The 20,656-nt window shown below is 47.0% G+C and overlaps 2 protein-coding genes across 8 annotated transcripts in view; both read left to right on the plus strand.

Annotated features, from left to right (window-relative positions):
• Positions 1 to 20,656, plus strand: part of LOC149349442 (uncharacterized) — a 72,331-nt gene that overhangs the window by 48,690 nt on the left and 2,985 nt on the right. For 3 of the 7 annotated variants that reach the window (XR_016290082.1, XR_016290084.1, XR_016290083.1), the window contains exons 9-11: positions 296 to 455; positions 5,081 to 5,254; positions 13,570 to 20,255. Coding sequence is in view for 3 of the 7 variants with exons in the window: in XM_089578387.1 (XP_089434513.1) it covers positions 296 to 455; positions 5,081 to 5,254; positions 13,570 to 13,655 (420 nt within the window). In the remaining 4 variants the exon portion in view is untranslated. Of the gene's footprint in view, positions 1 to 295; positions 456 to 5,080; positions 5,255 to 13,569; positions 20,278 to 20,656 lie in introns of all 7 variants that reach the window. The other 4 variants (XM_089578387.1, XM_089578388.1, XM_089578389.1 and 1 more) reach the window with 2 other exon arrangements.
• LOC149349444 (uncharacterized) lies at positions 1,913 to 5,037 on the plus strand. The gene has a single exon (XM_089578390.1). It carries the CDS (start codon positions 3,282 to 3,284, stop codon positions 4,239 to 4,241), a length of 960 nt encoding a protein of 319 aa, XP_089434516.1. The 5' UTR covers positions 1,913 to 3,281; the 3' UTR covers positions 4,242 to 5,037.

Below are 20,656 nucleotides of genomic sequence, written 5' to 3' on the forward strand. Positions count from 1 at the left end.
TCGTGAGGGAGGAGAAGTAGCGAACAGTGTGCGCCGAGCCTTCCCCTTAGTGTTGTTGTATGGTTGTGTGTGCATGTGTGCATTCTGATAGGTTTTGTTCCATCAAGAAATACCAAAATATGGACAAATTAAAAGTTTGCCTTCAGCTTTTTACAGTTAATTTGTGTGCAGCCAATGGTGATAATGTATTGCGTCCATGGAGATGAACCTTCTTTTTTTCTTAAGTCAGCTCCATGTGCTGGCTGTTAAAAAAAAAACATTAGCTGCACCACTTTGCTCCTGTGTACCTTTGCAGGATTGGCTCAAGGCAGCTAAAAAGTTGACACGGGAAAGGACTGTGGCAGCTCCTCAGCCAACTCCTTTTGCAGCCTGCCCAAGCGGAAATGATGAGCAGAGCCACCGGGAAGAACTCGTCACTTCTATCATGTCTGAATTGCCTGCACTGCCCAATTCAGGTATGGCAGCTCTTCACCAGGTGAAGGCACTGTTGCACTCAATATGAGCTGTGGCAGGAGGCCAGTTCTTGAGGTAGTGCCAGCCCAACGCTGTGTGCACTTAGCCGTTTGTGCAAGAAAAAATGTACACTCAGTCTGTGTGCAATGTAGGTGCTCTGTATTGGCAATGTCCATGACCTGTGGGGAGTTGGCAGGCATTCACGCTTCTGGCATCCGTCGACAGCACCCTGGAAGCAGCAATGAAGGTGCTTGTAAGCTTACAGTAACAACCCTGTGCTCATGTCAGCTGTCGCGGAGATGGTGAAAAAGGCGATAGCTTTCACTCTGTATCACTTTCCATGTGGCCTGGCTGTGATGCAGGGAAGCCAATTCACCAGCCTTGCGTTTCAAACTAAATACAGGGCTCACGCTTGTGCAACACTGTGCGAATGTTGGCGCTCCTCTGCGTTAAGAGAGTTAATGCTGTGACTGTTCTAATGCTATGTTACTTTGAGCTAGGCATGGGACAGTAGACAAAATTGCTAATGGCATGGCTATGCCAACACATGTGCTGAAAAAGGTTTGCAGTCGCCGACTAAGCCAAAAAGAATGAGATGTTAGGAATCCGTTAGGATTACTTGATCACAATGAGGTGGACAAGACAAGCAGGTGAAAATTTCAAGCTGAAGCTTGTGATGCAATGACTGTATTTAGATTCATCGTTTTCATAGTTGTATGTAGATGTCGGTGATTCATCGTTTTCATCGACTGTGTGTAGATTCATCGTTTTCAGCGTTGTGATGAATAAATCTCTATTATTATTATTATTGTTATTACTATTATTACTGTATGTAGATTAGTGGCATGCTTCCGTCCGTGCGGTTCATGATTCTGTTCGTCGATTGGCGGAAGGAGGATTCAAGGAGAAGCAGCGTTTTCAGATTTTGTTCTTTGGCTAAAATTGCTGCATTGTCCCAGTCAGTCTGGTGTCCTGACTTTTTCACGTGCATGGCAAGCGCACTTGATGCGATAGGATCCTTATTTTTGACGTCACGCTGGTGTGAAATTCATCCTTCACCCATCATCCAATCCTTCCTTCATCATTCATGGTGTCGAATTGATGACCGGGACCATGAACTGCATGACAGGAAGCATGCCTCTAATCTGCACAGTCATTATGTCTCAGGCTTTGCCCTTAAGTTTTCACCTGCGCATCTTGTCTGCCTCATTGTTATCAAGGAACCCATATGGGTTCCAAAACGTCTTTCATCATTTTTTGCTTGGTCAGTGACTGTGAACCCTTCATTTCTGTATAGGCCTGACCAGGTGAATTTTCGTTGAACCCTTGACAATGCGCGTTCTACAATGCACAAAAATTATGCAGCTGCTCTGCTACGACCACAACACAGCACGAACATGCTCACACAAACGGGACTGAAATTCACTTGCGCCGTGCTGTGCCATTACAATTTCTTGGCGCCATTGCGCGTGCTAGGTGGTAAATCACGCCTTGAATAATTACTGGCATCACCCTGTGCCCCGCAGCAGACATAGCACGATAAGCTTAGACCTAGTTTAGGTTTTGGCTCTTGCTGGCTATGGCTTGGCAGAAGTTGTTTTTGTTTTACTACCGCTGCGCAATAACAATGGATGCGTAGTATGTGACCGGCGCCATGGATGCATTGCATGACCAGAGACAACTCTCAATGCTCAAAGAGGTATGCCAGGAATTGTGAGAAATTGGCTAGAAATAGGTACCGTTTTGTTACTTTATTAGGTACAGATTACTGTATTATTGCCATGTATACGTAGAGTTTTTGTTTATAAAATTGACCATCTGGAACTGGGGTCGTGGAGCCGACCTGTTCGCGGAGTCTGAGTAAGTTATGGCCGAGCAGTGGTGGCCACGGATAGTACGCGCCTTGTTGCCAGTGCCCGTTCCGTGCAGGGTGCGTGGAGTTCCACGTGTGAGAAAAAATTATGAAATAAAATGATTCATGTGCACAGATCGGCTTCGCTAAGAACAATTTTGAACTGCACACCGTTTCTTCAGCTCACCCATGGTGATTTCTTTCCTGGTCGAGCGGTAGATAGCATAAGAGCAGAGTTCCGGTAATCCCTGACAGCGTGCTGTGCTGCAATGTGAAAATGGCCAATGGCAGTTCGTTTCGCCGCAATCTAGTCAACCGAGATGCACGCAAGTATGGAAGGCAGGCAGGTGTGCCGTTTAACTGCTTCTGATCTCTGCTGGTCTTGGGATTCCGTTGTTGCGCATGTGTTGCTTTGAGCTATGCACGTGCCGCAATGCCGTACCACAGGGAGCTACGAAACAGAGTGCTCTGAGGCATACATATTCAGCCTTTGGCTAGCTAGGGTGGCAGGTGCAGAAAAACAATGGTGATGTTATGAAAGAGGCCTAGTTGGCATTTCGCATGTTAAACTGTGTTGGAAGCAAGCGGGCAGCCTTTCTCCAGCGTACACTGTTACGCATTTGTTCTTTTATTTTTTCACTATACGCAGGGTTTGTTGCGGACCCTGGAATTAATTAATTTAAAAATAGCATTTTCAAGGCCTTGAAAAACCTTAATTATTTTTAAGTCCTTAAATATGCTTGAATTTCTTCAATAGGCTTTCGTTCAGCCGGTTTTTAGCGGATGCTTCTTGAACGCCTGGCAACTATGTACTTGAGCCAACCAGCGCATCCAGTCCAATCTGTTTCTGTAGCCACAACGCTGTAGCATGGTTACAGTTGGTTACAGTGGCGGCAATGACCGCAGCTAAGCCTACCTTCGTTGTGGGAAAGCATGGTGCACGAATAATTGCTGTCGCGTCGTTCGTAGCTGCAATATGCCGGGAAAGTGCAATTTCCACCAGTCGTGGTTAAACAGTGCTGCTTATAGGGAGTGGATTTCTCCGGATACGTCAAACTCTCATCGAGCAAAGTGCAAGACATACGGTAAAACCTTAGATGTATCATCAATGGGTGAGTCGGCCCTCAAAAGTCATATGAAGAGCGCAAAACACATTGCGAACACGAAAGCGACTACGGCGCATAGTACCATGCGGAACTACTTGACAGCAATTGCTCATGAGCAACGCATCAAGCCGGCTCTATCAACGTCGTTCATCAACGGGAAATTGTTCAAGAAAATGTTCCCGGATAGCGAAATCGCTAAGTCAGTTTCCTGCAGTGAAAGAGGATCTGCATACGTAGTGTGCCATGGTCTGAGACCATTTTTTCTCTCATGCCTACAACGCGAATTAGACCAGTCTGATGGCTACACCGTTCTGTTTGATGAGTCTTTGAATGACTGCTTGCAGAAAAAACAGATGGACATCCATTTTCGGTTCTGGAGTACTATGCCCGAGTGTGTAACCACGAGATATTATGGGTCGGTGTTCATGGAACATTCGACTGCCGAAGACCTTCAAGAGAAGCTTCTGGCTGCCTTGGCAGATTCGCCGCTGGCGAAAGCTGTCCAGCTGTCTATGGATGGCCCCAATGTGAACCTAAAGTGTTTTAGGGAAATGCAGGAATACTTGCAGCATAACCATCAAGTTCAGTGTTTGGACCTGGGCACTTGCAGACTGCATACAATACATAAAGCTTACAGGGCGGGTGTTGTTGCCAGCAAGTGGGGCATAGAGAATCTTCTTTCAAGCCTCAGTGCCACTTTTCATGATGCGCCAGGCCAAATGACATTTCCTCTCAACTTAGTTACTCATCGCTGGGTAGAAAATGTTGTGATCGAACGTGCCATTGTGCTGTGGGGTGATGTGAAAAAAGTATGCGCAAGAAAGAGGTGAACTTTCCAAAGTGTGCATCATTCACACAGCTCTGCAAATTTTGTCAGGACCCATTGCTGTTGGCCAAACTGAACTTGGCTCTCGGCATCGCGATGATTCTGAAACAATTCCTCACGGAATAGCAAATTGACAAACCACTGATGTTCTTTTTAAAAAGAGATGTGGAGTGTCTCGTGAGGAAGCTTGCTTCAGCTCAGCGTGATGCTAGTGACAGGGCTGTGGACTTCGCAACCAGTCAGCCACAGTGCTGTTTCTATGCTGCCAGTACACTGCCGCTGCACAGCCTGGTAGGGCACCAATCCCCAGGCATAGGCCAGGCACAGCGGTAGCTGGGCGACGCCGCTCGAACCACGATGTGCACGGCTGCCGTGCTAAGTCCCCTAGTGTGCTGCTCCCTTGGCCATTATCTAGCCGCTGCTGAGGTCATGCGCCGGCTCACTGTGCTGCCGGCAAAGGGTTTGCTGCTCATGTGCTCATGTGCACCTGCTGGCCCCAAGATGAAAGAGGTTGACGTGTGCTCAACCTGCGCAACCTTATGCTCCAAATAAGAGGGGTGACTTGGGCCCTACAGATTATACAAGGAATTCATTGCTACAACAGACCATGCTTACACAGAACTTTTCTGGTCTATTGTTCTGGTGTTGGCAGTGGAGTGTCATGAACGGTAGTCATTATTTCAGCATATGTGCGAATAATAAAAGGCTAGGAGCAGTGGATCTTGTTCTCCAAATTTTTTAGTATAGTGGATATGCTTGTACTGCTCACATTTTTTTCCTGCTCAATATTTCTTGTCTTTGTTAGCTTCACAGGAACCAGTTGATTGCCATGGTTTATTGCAGGTGAAGATGGGGACCAGTTTGCTGAGCTACATCTATTAGCCATGATTGCTGCGATGAAGATCCCACGAATGCTCTCCCCCATTCCGTCTCCACCACGTGATGAAAGGGTGCAAAGATCACTGGAGCTGCCAGTAGCCGGACACGAGGCCGAGCAGATGACCTTCAGGCAACCTGGTTGGTTTTGAGCAGTTTTGGTTTTTTTCGTCATTTTTTTTCTTAGCTTTGTGTAGAAGTCTGCAGAAGCATTGAAGCGAGTATGTATATACTCGCGCAATGAACCTACTGGCATAATGAACCCGCCCCCACTTTTGTCGGTGGGGATTTATTTTTTTTATTTCATTTTTTAACCATAAGCTTGGCTTTTCGTCCACAGTGGGGACATTGGCAGCGCGCCAAGATGCTGCGCCATAAAATCATGGGGGGGTTTGTTTATGGGTGAGGGGCAGGCGAACTTGGCAAAGCACCAAGACATGCGTCCTTGACAGAAGCGCTGCTGCCTGCCCAGCTGTGCTACTGTATGCTTAGAAAGCCGACAAGCACTTGAGCATCGGAGAGGACGAGTAGCAGTTTAAACCAGAACCTTATAAAGCATCCTCCAACTGAAATGCGATGAAGGAAGCAGGACCTTCAGAGCCAAGCGATCTGCTTTGGAGCTCGAAATTGCGAGTGAAAATAGTACCTAACCCATGACCACAGCTAAGGTTTAAACATTTGCATTACACACTTGCCACCGTCCTGCAATTTTTTGAACCTTGTGTAAAAAATGCGCACCTGACCTTTAGGGTCGGTGTTAAGCATGTTCGCTCTATCTTGCCGTGATGCAGCATACGCTTTTCGAAATGCACGGTGCTAAACATCGGCAATATGAATGTATCTGACCGTGTGCTTCACGTGCTTTTGCTGATGATGGACAACCAGGTGGGTGGGCGGGCGTATATGAAATTTCGACTCTCCCAAAAAAATCTCTTGACTCTTTATTTTTTCCCGCGTAATGAACCCTCCCCCCAAATTGGTGTCAACTTGCCTGAAAAAAAAGTTTGTTCATTACACAATTATGCATGGTACTTATACGCTCTGAAACCAAGGAACTTGGGATGTGTATGGGGGGGGGGGGGGTAGAGTGTCTTATAATAAAATGTTTATCAATGAAGCCTTCAGGTAATGTATTTTTGTGTGTGACATAATATGCTGTTTAATTTCATGTAAAACATGTCCTTGTGCACTAATGTAATATGTTATGGAAGCTTTTTGTTGTGAGTTTTTAAGGAATTTCGCTGAAGGGAACTAGTTAAAATGTGCACTATTGGTTTTTTTCTGATACAAGGTATGTAATAAGGGTAAAATGATTATTCCGGCTATAGGAGAACTTGAGGTATAGGGTTTGGAAGTTGCCACTTTAGGAATGGGGGAAAAAACTATAGTTAGCGACCAATTTTTTTTTGGTTTCAGCGGGACCCAAGAAATGGTCTGAATAATCGAACAGTCTGAAAAAATTGTGCCGTTAACTCGAGCGGTAACTGTGAGGAACAAAAAGCCAAGCCGGCTATCCAATTGCTTCTGTTTAAATCTAAGATGGTGCTTTCATGGCAGCGAAGGGCCAGTTGTTTCTGACAGCAATGTCTGCTCACGTCTGTAATGGGTTTTAAAATATGTACAGCAATAAGAGTGTCTTCTATTCTGAAAATTCTAGCCTTTGGTCTCTGTGGAGTCCGAAATATCAGTCTTCACTATGTACACATTCCTGTGAGGTGCCTGATGGTTCCTCAGTGAAGTCCAAAATATCATTCGCGATTTTTGAAGCTGGTTCTTTGGAGAAAAGTAACTTTTTTTTAAGTTCACAGATTTATTCGAACTTGGTTTGTCAGATCATTTTGCAAGTCTCGCCGAGACCGAAAATTCGGCCGGCGACTGTGGACGGTGCCACACCAGTCTTTCCCCATCTGGTGGGCAAAATCGGCATCACTCTTCATCACTGCCAGAGGCCTCTTAAATGGCCCAGAGCATTTCATTAGGTGTGCGTGAATAATAGTTTTTTGGTTTGAAGGGAATTCGAAGCGAATAGTAATTTTCTTTGAATAATTTCGAAGCGAATATTTCGAATACTTCTGTCGTACAAAAAAAAGATTAAATGGCACAACATGAAAAAAAGAGAGAGTGCATTGAAACTTTCTCATACTCATGAAGCTGAGTCGCCTTTCTGTGAAAATTGTCATTGTGAATTAAGGGAGCCAACCTGCATGCGGTGCCGGCATATCAGTTGGGTATGAGACCTGTATGTGGGGGGTTGCAACTGCTGCTCTTAAAGGGGTTATGACGTGGTCTACAAACGAATCATGGTTTTACGTTGCAGGTACTAGTCATGAGGTTTTTATGCGTAATTAAAAACGAAGTAGGGCTCTACATGTGCATATGAGCTAGAAATTGCTATTAGAAGTTACTGGCTGCCGTTGGCACTGGCAGCCTTATTGGAACAGCCTGAGTGATGTCATAAACTGGAAGCGCCGTCGTCTGCTGCAAAACTGCCGCACACATGGTCGGTGTAGAGCAAAGCGTGTCCTCACTCATGTCCAGCTGTGACACATTGTGGTGAAGCCACCACGATCGGGCAGTAGCTAGACAGAAAAGGGAAGCACACAGGCCTTTGTTGCCTTTATCCCCCTGTTGTGACTTCACCCCTCTGCACCCCAGCCTGAACAACCCACTCCCCTATGCTCACCATGCACAGTGCGCAGTTCAGTCGTTCAGTTATGAGCAAGCACGTGACCGTCGGTTTGTCGTTATGGGTCGCAACTTCGCCAGTGTTGTCCAACTGCTACGTGGTTCAAGAGAACTTGGTGCTCGCTCTGTCGCACTTATTTAGTAAATTTCACGTGGAGAAGGATGCCTACGGCAGCTACCGTCAGCTCAGACTTGTTCCATGGAAGTCGAGGGAGCCATGCGTCCTCCTTTTAGAGAGAGATTTAGCATGGCGCAGTCCGCTTCCGCGGGGATCCACTGTGCATGCACAGATCGCCCAGAGGACGCCACAAGGCGCCAGGCGGCGGCCAGCTGTTACAACTGCCCTGTCATGACTAATCAACCGTGCACAGTGGCGGCGCTCAGAAGTGCATCGTGCTATGCTAAATCTTCCCATTGATGCACGCCTGCTCGCATCTATTGCCTCAAGCATGCGGCTCTAGCATACGCGCAGGAACGCAGGCACCAGGAATGGAGTCTGGGCTTTAATTGTGTGTGCACCACAGTGCCATCCCAAAGGAGGTACTCTGAATTGAATTCACACGCAGTGAGAGTTATTATTCATTCGAGATGAATAATACCAAACATTTGGATCGAATCAAATCTCGAATACTTTACTGTTCGACCGAATATTCGAAATGATCGAATATTCGCACGTGCCTTCATTTCATCATTGGTGCAATCCATGGTAGGGTTTGCGATTATTCCAACGTTTCAAATATCTAAGTGAATAATGCGGTATTTGACTTGGGCTTCGAAGCGAATAGCAATATGTGGAAATATTGAATATTTTTGAAGTTCAAGAATTCAGGAATAGCTGCTGCATGAAGCAGTCGATGGTCTAATGTACGCTGTGCTAGTAGTGCGTATTCGCACCACTGTGGATGTTGGCACACGTCGTGCACATGGCGTAGCGAACGCATCCTTAAACTGAGCCTGCAATAGCTGCACAATTCAGCACGTCACCGAGTTCATGTGGATGGACAAAGCCCAGACAGCATAGATGCGAACACACCGCGGCTGAAACTGTGCTGCACCCGCCGAATGGGTGGCCCAGAAGGTGATGACGACAAAAGAGATAAAAATGCAGAACTGCAGTAGAGCCCCTCTGTAGTAAAGTAGCTTGGGCCAGCAAAATTCTTAACTATACAGGGTCTTTGCTATATCAGTGTTTGGTGATGGCGTGGCTCAGACTATGCTCTGAGCCACGAAGCACTACTAAGCACGAAGTGTTGGTTTATAAAACACACTCAGAAATACCTTAGTCTGCTCTTATCATCCCTTCATGTGGTAATTATTTTCAGTGGTCACATGGAATCATGTTTTTGACATCGTTTATGTCTTCTGGAAGTACCGCATATACACGAATACGTGGCTACAAAAATAAAGCAAGTTTGATTCCATGTGAAAGCCAGAGCTTTCTATGATCATGGAATTGTCTTCTGTGGGTTCAGCATCATTTAAAAGGAAGCAGTTAAACACCCGCGAGAAAGTTAAGCACGGCAGAACCGCCTGTGCAGTTCCGCTGCGCCTCCACTTTTTGCCGCTGCTTCCCCGCGATTTGCACTGCCGTGCTACGAACGCATGCCCTTTTCTTTCCTTTTCTACTCCTCACTGTGCTTTACTGGCTTTCCTTTCTGAGCGATCTGCGCCGCCTTCTTTCTGTGTTCATACTTTTTAAGCGAAAAGCTTCACTAGGCTCGTCAACACCGGGTCTGGCGTGCGCCGTGATCAATTTTAGCCACAGCTGCGCCTGCGCGAAACCGAGCGACGTCACGTGGAGCGCAGGTGGCCGCTGCTGCCGCAGCCGTCCCAAGAGGGGAAGGTTCTTGCGCAAGGCGTTGCGAGAACGCGTGAGAGGCAGCCATCCTTGCCACCGTTTGACTTTTCGCCGCAGCCGTGTGCAGTGCACATTTGAAAGGCGGGGTATATAAGGCGCGCTTGCCCATAGAACAGGCGCAGACACTCACCATGGAAGGAGAAGAAGCAACAGTCGGACGGCGCAGAAACACTGATCCAGAAGTGGTAGCTTGGGAGTTGGCTGAAAAGCAGAGAGAGCTTTTCACTTATCCAGGCTTAACCTTAGTTAAGCCACAGCCAATTTTTTTCATGTGCTCCATTTGCCTCATGGCCTCAAGGTTTTCAAAGAGTTGGCTTCTCCTCGCGGCTCTCCAGCTTGGTGGTGAAGCCACCTCAGCGAGCGCATGCCATGTCTATAGTGATGAAACGTCAGTTATTTCGGGTACTGTGATGAGAAAGCTGGCACCACGAAGCGGTTTGATCAGTCCTCTCTTTGAAGAGCACTGCCATTTTCATGTGTGCATGATCTTGGCATTGTGGTATGCCTCCCCGCGCTTCTGTGCTACCTGTTCGTGTGTTTAGGTGAAAGTACTTACCACAGAAAGAGTTGCATTTAAACCAGCTCACCAAAGATAGGTGCACCCTGCGCCTTTACGCAGTGGTGCACCTGGTTGTGCAACAGGGCATACAACGTGCTTCCTTCTGGAGCAGTGCAACATGCAATGTTGCGAGCTTGGTGTACGCAAGGGCCCATTGCAGAAATTGCGGCTACCACTTCCTCTGATTAGTATGCGGTGGCATGCCACTTCCGGTGCCTGCGCAATGCCTTCGCTGACACTTTCGCGTAGTGGGCGACTCGAGGCCTCCTCCAGCAGTGGAACGAACATGCGTGTGCCGTGCAGTCACGTGATGGTGTGCTGCACAGTATGAGTCAGAGACATTTCAGCATTAGACGCGGTGCATCCTAAATTTGAGTGTCTGAAAACAGTGTCCACAGCTTTTGTATTTAAAATCAGCAGCATGTGAAGAATTGTATGGGAAGGGCTTCAGGCTGGGATGGCTTTGGCTTGCCGCTGTTTGAACATTGCCTAAAGCAAGTTGGAAAGCATTTGTTTTTATTTTAATTTTTATTCCAGTTGTCTTGTGAAACTGTAATGAATGGTTGAACAGTACAGTATTTACTTGCATAATGATCACACTTTTTTTCAAAAAACTGACGCAAATTTAGGGGTAAGAAGATAGAGTGCGAAAAGCGCACGAGCTGGCCTGCTTCAAGAACGTACTTTCTTCGCAATCACGTTACAAGAGCAACGCATCAACAGCGCTTTTATGCAGCCTTCGATCTCGTTCGATGGCGCAGCAACAGCGTTCAACAGCAACGTCCGGCGCCGCTTGTTCGTATCGAAGTCACAGTGGACGGTGCTTTTGAACTGATCAACGCTATAATCAATGTTCTACTTATAGTGCTGCCTTAGTGATAACCAAATTGTTTCGTATTAAAAGAAATATATGCGATCGATTTCAGCGACGCCTTAGCAGTGGAGCTGGCGTGCAAGCAGATCGGGTCACTCGCGCTGCAATGGCGGCAGCTGCTACGCGGCTGCGAACGTAAAACTAGCTTGTATCGCAGTTATTACTCCTACCAGCAACTCTGTACAAGCCAGCGATCCTCAAGCAGGATTCATTTTTTACGTTCCCTTATCCCAGGGCTTATTATTTACGAGAACAATAAAGTTTAGCCGGATCACCGCGTCACTTCGTCGCACCGCAACCCGAAACGGTGGCGAGCCTTGCGACAACGGCGAACCGTGATTCGAGATTACCGCAGATAAGTGTGGTATCCGCAATTAAGCATAACCGCATTTAGACTGCCCGTGTGACTGCAGGTCAGCCAACAGGCGGCTGCCGCTGCAACGCTGGCAGAGCAAGATGGTCATCTGCACGTCCAATCTGTCAGACAGATAGCAAGTACGACCATCGTTGGCTAGACTCGACATCGTCAACAAATTGCAGCGGAAAGTTCGGGGTGTGATCATTATGCGGGGAATAAAAAAAATTGAATTTTGCCGACAAAATTTGGGGGTGCGATCATTACGCGAGTGCAATCATTATGCGAGTAAATGCGGTATTCGCTTTGTATTCACTTTTAACTGAAAATGAAGGTGCCTAATCCATGGCATTTGATATTCTGCACTTCTTGAAGGCATTGTTGACCATGGTGGATAGGATCCTTCACCCATCCCACAAAGTCCTCCAGCGAGGCACATTTCATCCTGTTGCTTGGCGTTTGTGGAAACCGGCCTGTTGAAACCCTTGCAATCTGACTTTCTCGCTAAAATCCCATCTCTTTGCTTCCACCAATCACCCACACAAGATTCAGGGACATTGCACGTGAGGCGGCACGATTGCCACTTGCTTCCTCACGCAAGGTCGTGTTTTCTTTTTAACCTGGCGTTGTAGCGAACTCAGTGAGTCTTTGCAACTGACGCTTCAGTGTTGGGCTCATCAAGTCCAGGTTGCAGCACTGCTGTTGGAACCCTTCAGATCTCAAGGCCTACTGGTATGCGATGTGGTGATATTGACCATGATGTCGACACACAATAAAATATCAAGCCACCATTTTCTGATGTCTATGACAATAGGGTGTTGCTGCTGTCGTTGCATTTTCGTACTAGATTTTAGCATGCATGTCATTTTTTTGCTGATTTTTTTCTTGAAAAAAAAAGCTGTGCGTTTGAATTGGGGAAATACGATCACCGCTGTCCACATTAATGCAGATAGTGGATCCACTTGTGAAAGCACTCCTGAAAGGCTTCTTTTGTTAGCATCGCTGCTTTTTCTTTTTTTTTTTTACCATGGGGAAGAACTTCAGCAGATGTGCAGTAAAGCCTAGCTACCATATTTACACAATTGTAGACTTTTTATTTGAAGATCCAAAAGGGGGAGAGGGGGGTCAACTCACAATCAAAACCAAAACATGGCACCATGAATAAACGGGTGACAAGAGAGGTCTGATGCTACAGAGTGGTTGCAATTTTGTTTGCTCTGCAGCTCTACTCAGTACCATTCAGCTGTTCTGCGTGCACATTTGGAAGGATTTTTCTTTTCTGCTTTCAACTGTGCACTTGGTGCTCAAGGGAGTGTTAGCAGTTGATGGAAGGGCTACTGTTCCATTAGTGGCTGCACCACCGCTTGGCAGGCAGAAGGCAGCACTTTTGGGGAGTGTCGGTAGCTGATGGAAGAGCTGACGTCGCTCACGCATAGTTTCTCTTGGCTCTGTTTGATGCATTTAACGACTGTCAGCCACGTTTTACTAGTTTTAATGGTAGTGCTTCGTCAATCATCATTTGTGCTCTGGATCCAGTAAGCATCCAGTGCTCGTTCATGGCTACATTCAAGATGGCTGTCATTATTTGCACCGAAGAAAAGAACAACTGCATGCCGGGCTGCAAGTTCATTGTCTTGGAATGGGTGGTACACGTGTGGTAGCTGCAGTGAGGCAAAATTTTCAGCTGTTCTGTGCAGCGCCATGGTGTGGCTGTCTGTAAAGTGTGGGATTTCGGGGGACGATGATTTTAGAATGACATGCTGGGGGACAGCAGCAGCGATGACAGTGGCAGCGCTAGTGAGGATGTTGGCTCAAGTGCAGTGACTAATACGTTTTCGTGTGCTGATCGCGACTGCTGATCGCGGCTGAAGATAGGAGGAAGCAGCCAGATAACGCTACTGCATTTTAAAGGCAAAGCTCAAGCAACCTCTGTTTTTTTTTTTTTTCCTGACATGGGATAAAGGGGGGGGGGGGGGGGGTGACTTACATTCCAGTTGACTTACAGTTGTGTAAATATGGTAATTCAAAGTTGGCTTATTCAGAATCTCAATTAGTTTGAAAATTTTTTAGCAGCGTCTGCATGTAAAAATCTATCAACTTTTTAAAATTTTTTTTGCACTTGCAGGGACTAGTGGAGGACAAGTGCGAGGACCTGCAAGCCAGGGACATCGCACCAGTGTGTCTTGGAATCCAGAGGAGCAGTCAGCACAGGTGATAATCGACTGGCTTCAGGACAGGCCACATAGCAGCAACGTGGTTCCGGTTGTGGATGTACTTGTTACATTGGCAGATAAGAACGTGCAGTTCACTTTCAGGGACGAGCCTCTCTCACACTTTTGCCAGGACACTGGCAGCATGCCTCTTCACAGCTCTTGTCGATTCAGGGTCAGTTCTGCTGGCCTCGTCGAACAAGTGCAAGCACAGAGGACAATGTGTGTGGACAAAAAAGTTCAGACCGACAATGTGCATAGTGCATGGTCCCCACAAGAGGGGCATTCTGCAAAGGAGACAGAGCACCTGGTGCTGCAGAGACAAGACAGTGGGCAGTTCCTGGAGGAGGCAGCAGAGAAAGGGGCTCCTGTGGAAGAGGGAATAGAGCTTGACCAGAATGGAGACGACACATGAAATGGCAGCGCTTACATGTGCAGCAGCAGTTTAAGAAGTAGACTGTGCACCCAGAAGCCCCGTGATGTTGAGCTGTTGCAGCTGGCCGTTCTCCAGATGGGAAGCAAGCTGTGAAACCACCAGTAGTAGAGCCATTTCAAGAGAAGTCAGCGAGGAAGAGTAATGCCCAGTAGGCATAGCAGCTCGTGGGTAGCCAAAATCAGAAGGAGCCTCTGCGAGGAGAGCTTCTGTGAGAAGGACCTGTTGTGCCATGGGAGGAAGAGGAGCAGCAGTACATAGTGCAATAGTTGGCAATGGAGCTGTTATAGCTGACTGAAACGACGAGCTAACTCTGGCCAGCAAAATGTGCATCGCAAACAAGTTGTCTACTATTGCATTTAAGAAAAAGTTCTGAATGAAAGTAATGCCAGAGCTTAATGCCGGGTTCATGACAATAATATATAATAATGATATAGCGACTGCACAGAAGGAAGCACATGCGCACACGAAGGTCTTGACAGCAGGTGTACTCCACTGGAAGGTGCAGCAGTGCGTTTCGGCCAGTGCTCGCCTGCCTAGCAACATTTTGTGACAAGCTGTGTGTGCAGTAGTGGTGGTGCATTTAGGGTTGAACAGTCCAGACAGTGAGAGGAATTTAATGTTTGCAATGGAAGATTAGGTTTACTTGGTGCAGACACATTGGGCCTTCAGGCCGAATGTGTAGAACTAGCATTACTGTGGCAGTAATGAACGAAGCAGGCGTTGCTTCATACATTTTCATTAGAATTTGTCTCATTTGTTGCATTATGGCGAAAGGTTGTTTGAAGCTGCAGGTTTTTGGAGATGGGTGGCCAGTGAGTCATCGTCCATCACCCCTAGGCCAGCACCAATGCGTTTGGCTGGTCTCCACTATCAGCACTGCAGCAAAGCAGGGAGAGGACCAAACCCCAGATTTAATCGGTGACTCCAGCACATGGTATGGATCATGTGCACTTATGTGTACAATTCCCTTCGCACACTTTCATATGTGGGGGACCGGAATGCAATAACTTTGTCCTATCCTGTGCGACTATTCTCACTGGTGATGCTGTTTGCTGCTCCTCCCTACTCTCTTGGTTTCGTGGGTCATGTTCTTTCTCCTTTGATTTTTTTTTTTGCTTTTGGCAAGCTATAACTGCTGCTCGGGCATCTCCTGCCAACCGTTGTGAATTTGACCTACTGTCTTGGTTGCTTCTTGTCACATTGGAGCTCCTTTGGCTTTTTTGGGATCACCTATAATGGATGCTGTGCCTTTCTGCATCCTGCTGCTCGGGCATCTCCTGCCAACCCTTGTGAATTTGACCTACTCTCTTGGTTGCATCTTGTCACATTGGAGCTCCTTTGGCTTTTTTGGGATCACCTATAATGGATGCTGTGCCTTTTTGCATGCTGCTGCTCGGGCATCTCCTGCCAACCCTTGTGAATTTGACCTACTCTCTTGGTTGCTTCTTGTCACATTGGAGCTCCTTTGGCTTTTTGGGATCACCTATAATGGACGCTGTGCCTTTCTGCATGCTGCTGCTTGGGCATCTCCTGCCAACCCTTGTGAATTTGACCTACTCTCTTGGCTGCTTCTTGTCACATTGGAGCTCCTTTGGCTTTTTTGGGATCACCTATAATGGATGCTGTGCCTTTCTGCATGCTGCTGCTCGGGCATCTCCTGCCAACCCTTGTGAATTTGACCTACTCTCTTGGTTGCTTCTTGTCACATTGGAGCTCCTTTGGCTTTTTTGGGATCACCTATAATGGATGCTGTGGCTTTCTGCAAGCTGCTTCTCGTGCACCTCCTGCCAACCGTTGTGAATTTGACCTACTCTCTTGGTTGCTTCTTGTCACATTGGAGCTCCTTTGGCTTTTTTGGGATCACCTATAATGGATGCTGTGCCTTTCTGCATGCTGCTGCTCGGGCATCTCCTGCCAACCCTTGTGAATTTGACCTACTCTCTTGGTTGCTTCTTGTCACATTGGAGCTCCTTTGGCTTTTTTGGGATCACCTATAATGGATGCTGTGCCTTTTTGCATGCTGCTGCTCGGGCATATCCTGCCACCCCGTGTGAATTTGACCTACTCTCTTGGTTGCTTCTTGTCACATTGGAGCTCCTTTGGCTTTTTTGGGATCACCTATAATGGATGCTGTGCCTTTCTGTATGCTGCTGCTCGGGCATCTCCTGCCAACCCTTGTGAATTTGACCTACTCTCTTGGTTGCTTCTTGTCACATTGGAGCTCCTTTGGCTTTTTTGGGATCACCTATAATGGATGCTGTGCCTTTTTGCATGCTGCTGCTCGGGCATATCCTGCCAACCCTTGTGAATTTGACCTACTCTCTTGGTTGCTCCTTGTCACATTCTTGCTCCTTTGGCTTTTTTGGGATCAGCTATAATGGATGCTGTGGCTTTCTGCAAGCTGCTTCTCGTGCACCTCCTGCTAACCCTTGTGAATTTGACCTACTCTCTTGGTTGCTCCTTGTCACATTCTTGCTCCTTTGGCTTTTTTGGGATCAGCTATAATGGATGCTGTGGCTTTCTGCAAGCTGCTTCTCGTGCACCTCCTGCCAACCCTTGTGAATTTGACCTACTCTCTTGGTTGCTGCTTGTCACATTCTTGCTCCTTTGGCTTTTTTGGGATCAGCTATAATGGATGCTGTGGCTTTCTGCAAGCTGCTTCTCGTGCACCTCCTGCCAACCCTTGTGAATTTGACCTACTCTCTTGGTTGCTCCTTGTCACATTCTTGCTCCTTTGGCTTTTTTTGGGATCAGCTATAATGGATGCTGTGGCTTTCTGCAAGCTGCTTCTCGTGCACCTCATGCCAGCCCTTGTGAATTTGACCTACTCTCTTGGTTGCTCCTTGTCACATTCTTGCTCCTTTGGCTTTTTTGGGATCAGCTATAATGAATTCTGTGGCTTTCTGCAAGCTGCTTCTCGTGCACCTCCTGCCAACCTTTGTGAATTTGACCTACTCTCTTGGTTGCTCCTTGTCACATTCTTGCTCCTTTTTCTTTTTTGGGATCAGCTATAATGGATGCTGTGGCTTTCTGCAAGCTGCTTCTCGTGCACCTCCTGCCAGCCCTTGTGAATTTGACCTACTCTCTTGGTTGCTCCTTGTCACATTCTTGCTCCTTTGGCTTTTTTGGGATCAGCTATAATGGATGCTGTGGCTTTCTGCAAGCTGCTTCTCGTGCACCTCCTGCCAACCCTTCTGAATTTGACCTACTCTCTTGGTTGCTCCTTGTCACATTCTTGCTCCTTTGGCTTTTTTGGGATCAGCTATAATGAATTCTGTGGCTTTCTGCAAGCTGCTTCTCGTGCACCTCCTGCCAACCTTTGTGAATTTGACCTACTCTCTTGGTTGCTCCTTGTCACATTCTTGCTCCTTTTTCTTTTTTGGGATCAGCTATAATGGATGCTGTGGCTTTCTGCAAGCTGCTTCTCGTGCACCTCCTGCCAACCCGTGTGAATTTGACCTACTCTCTTGGTTGCTCCTTGTCACATTCTTGCTCCTCTGGCTTTTTTGGGATCAGCTATAATGGATGCTGTGGCTTTCTGCAAGCTGCTTCTCGTGCACCTCCTGCCAACCCTTGTGAATTTGACCTACTCTCTTGGTTGCTCCTTGTCACATTCTCGCTCCTTTGGCTTTTTTGGGATCAGCTATAATGGATGCTGTGGCTTTCTGCAAGCTGTGGCTTTCTGCAAGCTGCTTCTCGTGCACCTCCTGCTAACCCTTGTGAATTTGACCTACTCTCTTGGTTGCTCCTTGTCACATTATTGCTCCTTTGGCTTTTTTGGGATCACCTATAATGGATGCTGTGGCTTTCTGCAAGCTGCTTCTCGTGCACCTCCTGCTAACCCTTGTTAATTTGACCTACTCTATTGGTTGCTCCTTGTCACATAATTGCTCCTTTGGCTTTTTTGGGATCACCTATAATGGATGCTGTGGCTTTCTGCAAGCTGCTTCTCGTGCACCTCCTGCTAACCCTTGTGAATTTGACCTACTCTCTTGGTTGCTCCTTGTCACATTATTGCTCCTTTGGCTTTTTTGGGATCAGCTATAATGGATGCTGTGGCTTTCTGCAAGCTGCTTCTCGTGCACCTCCTGCCAACCCTTGTGAATTTGACCTACTCTCTTGGTTGCTTCTTGTCACATTCTTGCTCCTTTGGCTTTTTTGGGATCAGCTATAATGGATGCTGTGGCTTTCTGCAAGCTGCTTCTCGTGCACCTCCTGCCAACCCTTGTGAATTTGACCTACTCTCTTGGTTGCTGCTTGTCACATTCTTGCTCCTTTGGCTTTTTTTGGGATCAGCTATAATGGATGCTGTGGCTTTCTGCAAGCTGCTTCTCGTGCACCTCATGCCAGCCCTTGTGAATTTGACCTACTCTCTTGGTTGCTCCTTGTCACATTCTTGCTCCTTTGGCTTTTTTGGGATCAGCTATAATGAATTCTGTGGCTTTCTGCAAGCTGCTTCTCGTGCACCTCCTGCCAACCTTTGTGAATTTGACCTACTCTCTTGGTTGCTCCTTGTCACATTCTTGCTCCTTTTTCTTTTTTGGGATCAGCTATAATGGATGCTGTGGCTTTCTGCAAGCTGCTTCTCGTGCACCTCCTGCCAGCCCTTGTGAATTTGACCTACTCTCTTGGTTGCTCCTTGTCACATTCTTGCTCCTTTGGCTTTTTTGGGATCAGCTATAATGGATGCTGTGGCTTTCTGCAAGCTGCTTCTCGTGCACCTCCTGCCAACCCTTCTGAATTTGACCTACTCTCTTGGTTGCTCCTTGTCACATTCTTGCTCCTTTGGCTTTTTTGGGATCAGCTATAATGAATTCTGTGGCTTTCTGCAAGCTGCTTCTCGTGCACCTCCTGCCAACCTTTGTGAATTTGACCTACTCTCTTGGTTGCTCCTTGTCACATTCTTGCTCCTTTTTCTTTTTTGGGATCAGCTATAATGGATGCTGTGGCTTTCTGCAAGCTGCTTCTCGTGCACCTCCTGCCAACCCGTGTGAATTTGACCTACTCTCTTGGTTGCTCCTTGTCACATTCTTGCTCCTTTGGCTTTTTTGGGATCAGCTATAATGGATGCTGTGGCTTTCTGCAAGCTGCTTCTCGTGCACCTCCTGCCAACCCTTGTGAATTTGACCTACTCTCTTGGTTGCTCCTTGTCACATTCTCGCTCCTTTGGCTTTTTTGGGATCAGCTATAATGGATGCTGTGGCTTTCTGCAAGCTGCTTCTCGTGCACCTCCTGCTAACCCTTGTGAATTTGACCTACTCTCTTGGTTGCTCCTTGTCACATTATTGCTCCTTTGGCTTTTTTGGGATCACCTATAATGGATGCTGTGGCTTTCTGCAAGCTGCTTCTCGTGCACCTCCTGCTAACCCTTGTTAATTTGACCTACTCTATTGGTTGCTCCTTGTCACATAATTGCTCCTTTGGCTTTTTTGGGATCACCTATAATGGATGCTGTGGCTTTCTGCAAGCTGCTTCTCGTGCACCTCCTGCTAACCCTTGTGAATTTGACCTACTCTCTTGGTTGCTCCTTGTCACATTATTGCTCCTTTGGCTTTTTTGGGATCAGCTATAATGGATGCTGTGGCTTTCTGCAAGCTGCTTCTCGTGCACCTCCTGCCAACCCTTGTGAATTTGACCTACTCTCTTGGTTGCTTCTTGTCACATTCTTGCTCCTTTGGCTTTTTTGGGATCAGCTATAATGGATGCTGTGGCTTTCTGCAAGCTGACTGCTGCTTGTGCACCAACCCTTGGGCTTTGACTTCGGTTGCCTTCTGAGCTTTTTCTGTGTCAAAAATTTGTGCCTTCCTTGGCTGTCCTCCAGGTATCCTGATCTTGTTTCCTTGTTCCAGAAGAATTCCAAGGAAGCAGGCATACATGAAGAAAGGAAGCTGTGCACACATTATCTGGTGCCTTGGGGGTGAAGATAATTGGTACAATTGGGAACAGGAATGTACACTGCCAGAGGGGTGCAAGCCAGGCCAGTGCCTCCTAGAAGAATTCTATGGGGTATTGGTGCATGCGGACATAAGCGTGCACCAGGCAAGGAAGCGGTCAGCTGATGATACCCTGCATCCACGAAGAGGCAGTGTGTGGCTGAAGCTCACCCACATCTTCAGCAGCATGTCAACCCTGCAGCGGTCAACTTACAGCCCAATGCTCTGCCAGGTCAGACCACGTCACCTACACAGTTAAGCCTCCGCTTCCCTGGTACCTTGGTCTCATTTTTTTCTTCGTCTTTGATCGTATCTGTTTACTTATTTCACATTCTACCCTTGTGTTGTTTTGTTTTACTGCTCTGTGGGATCTTATTCTTTTTGTCAGTTTTGAAATTCTTTCTCTTATATGTTGTGTCCCATAACCGCATCTTTTTTTTGCCATCATAATGTTTTGCAGTTTTGTTCAGGGTAAACTGTTTTGTTGCTGACTTTGCAGTCCTCCTCCCTCTCTCCCTCTGGTCAGTGGCTAATGATGCATGGATGTAATGCTCGTTGGGCTGTCCAAACCTCCTCTTTTTGTACATGTGGTTGAATTGTTTGTCGCTGCACTCCCTTCAAACTTCTGGATTA

The sequence above is a fragment of the Amblyomma mixtum genome, chromosome 3 (genome assembly GCF_055824585.1).
Source record: "Amblyomma mixtum isolate Tamu chromosome 3, ASM5582458v1, whole genome shotgun sequence".
Taxonomy (NCBI): Eukaryota; Metazoa; Arthropoda; class Arachnida; order Ixodida; family Ixodidae; genus Amblyomma; species Amblyomma mixtum.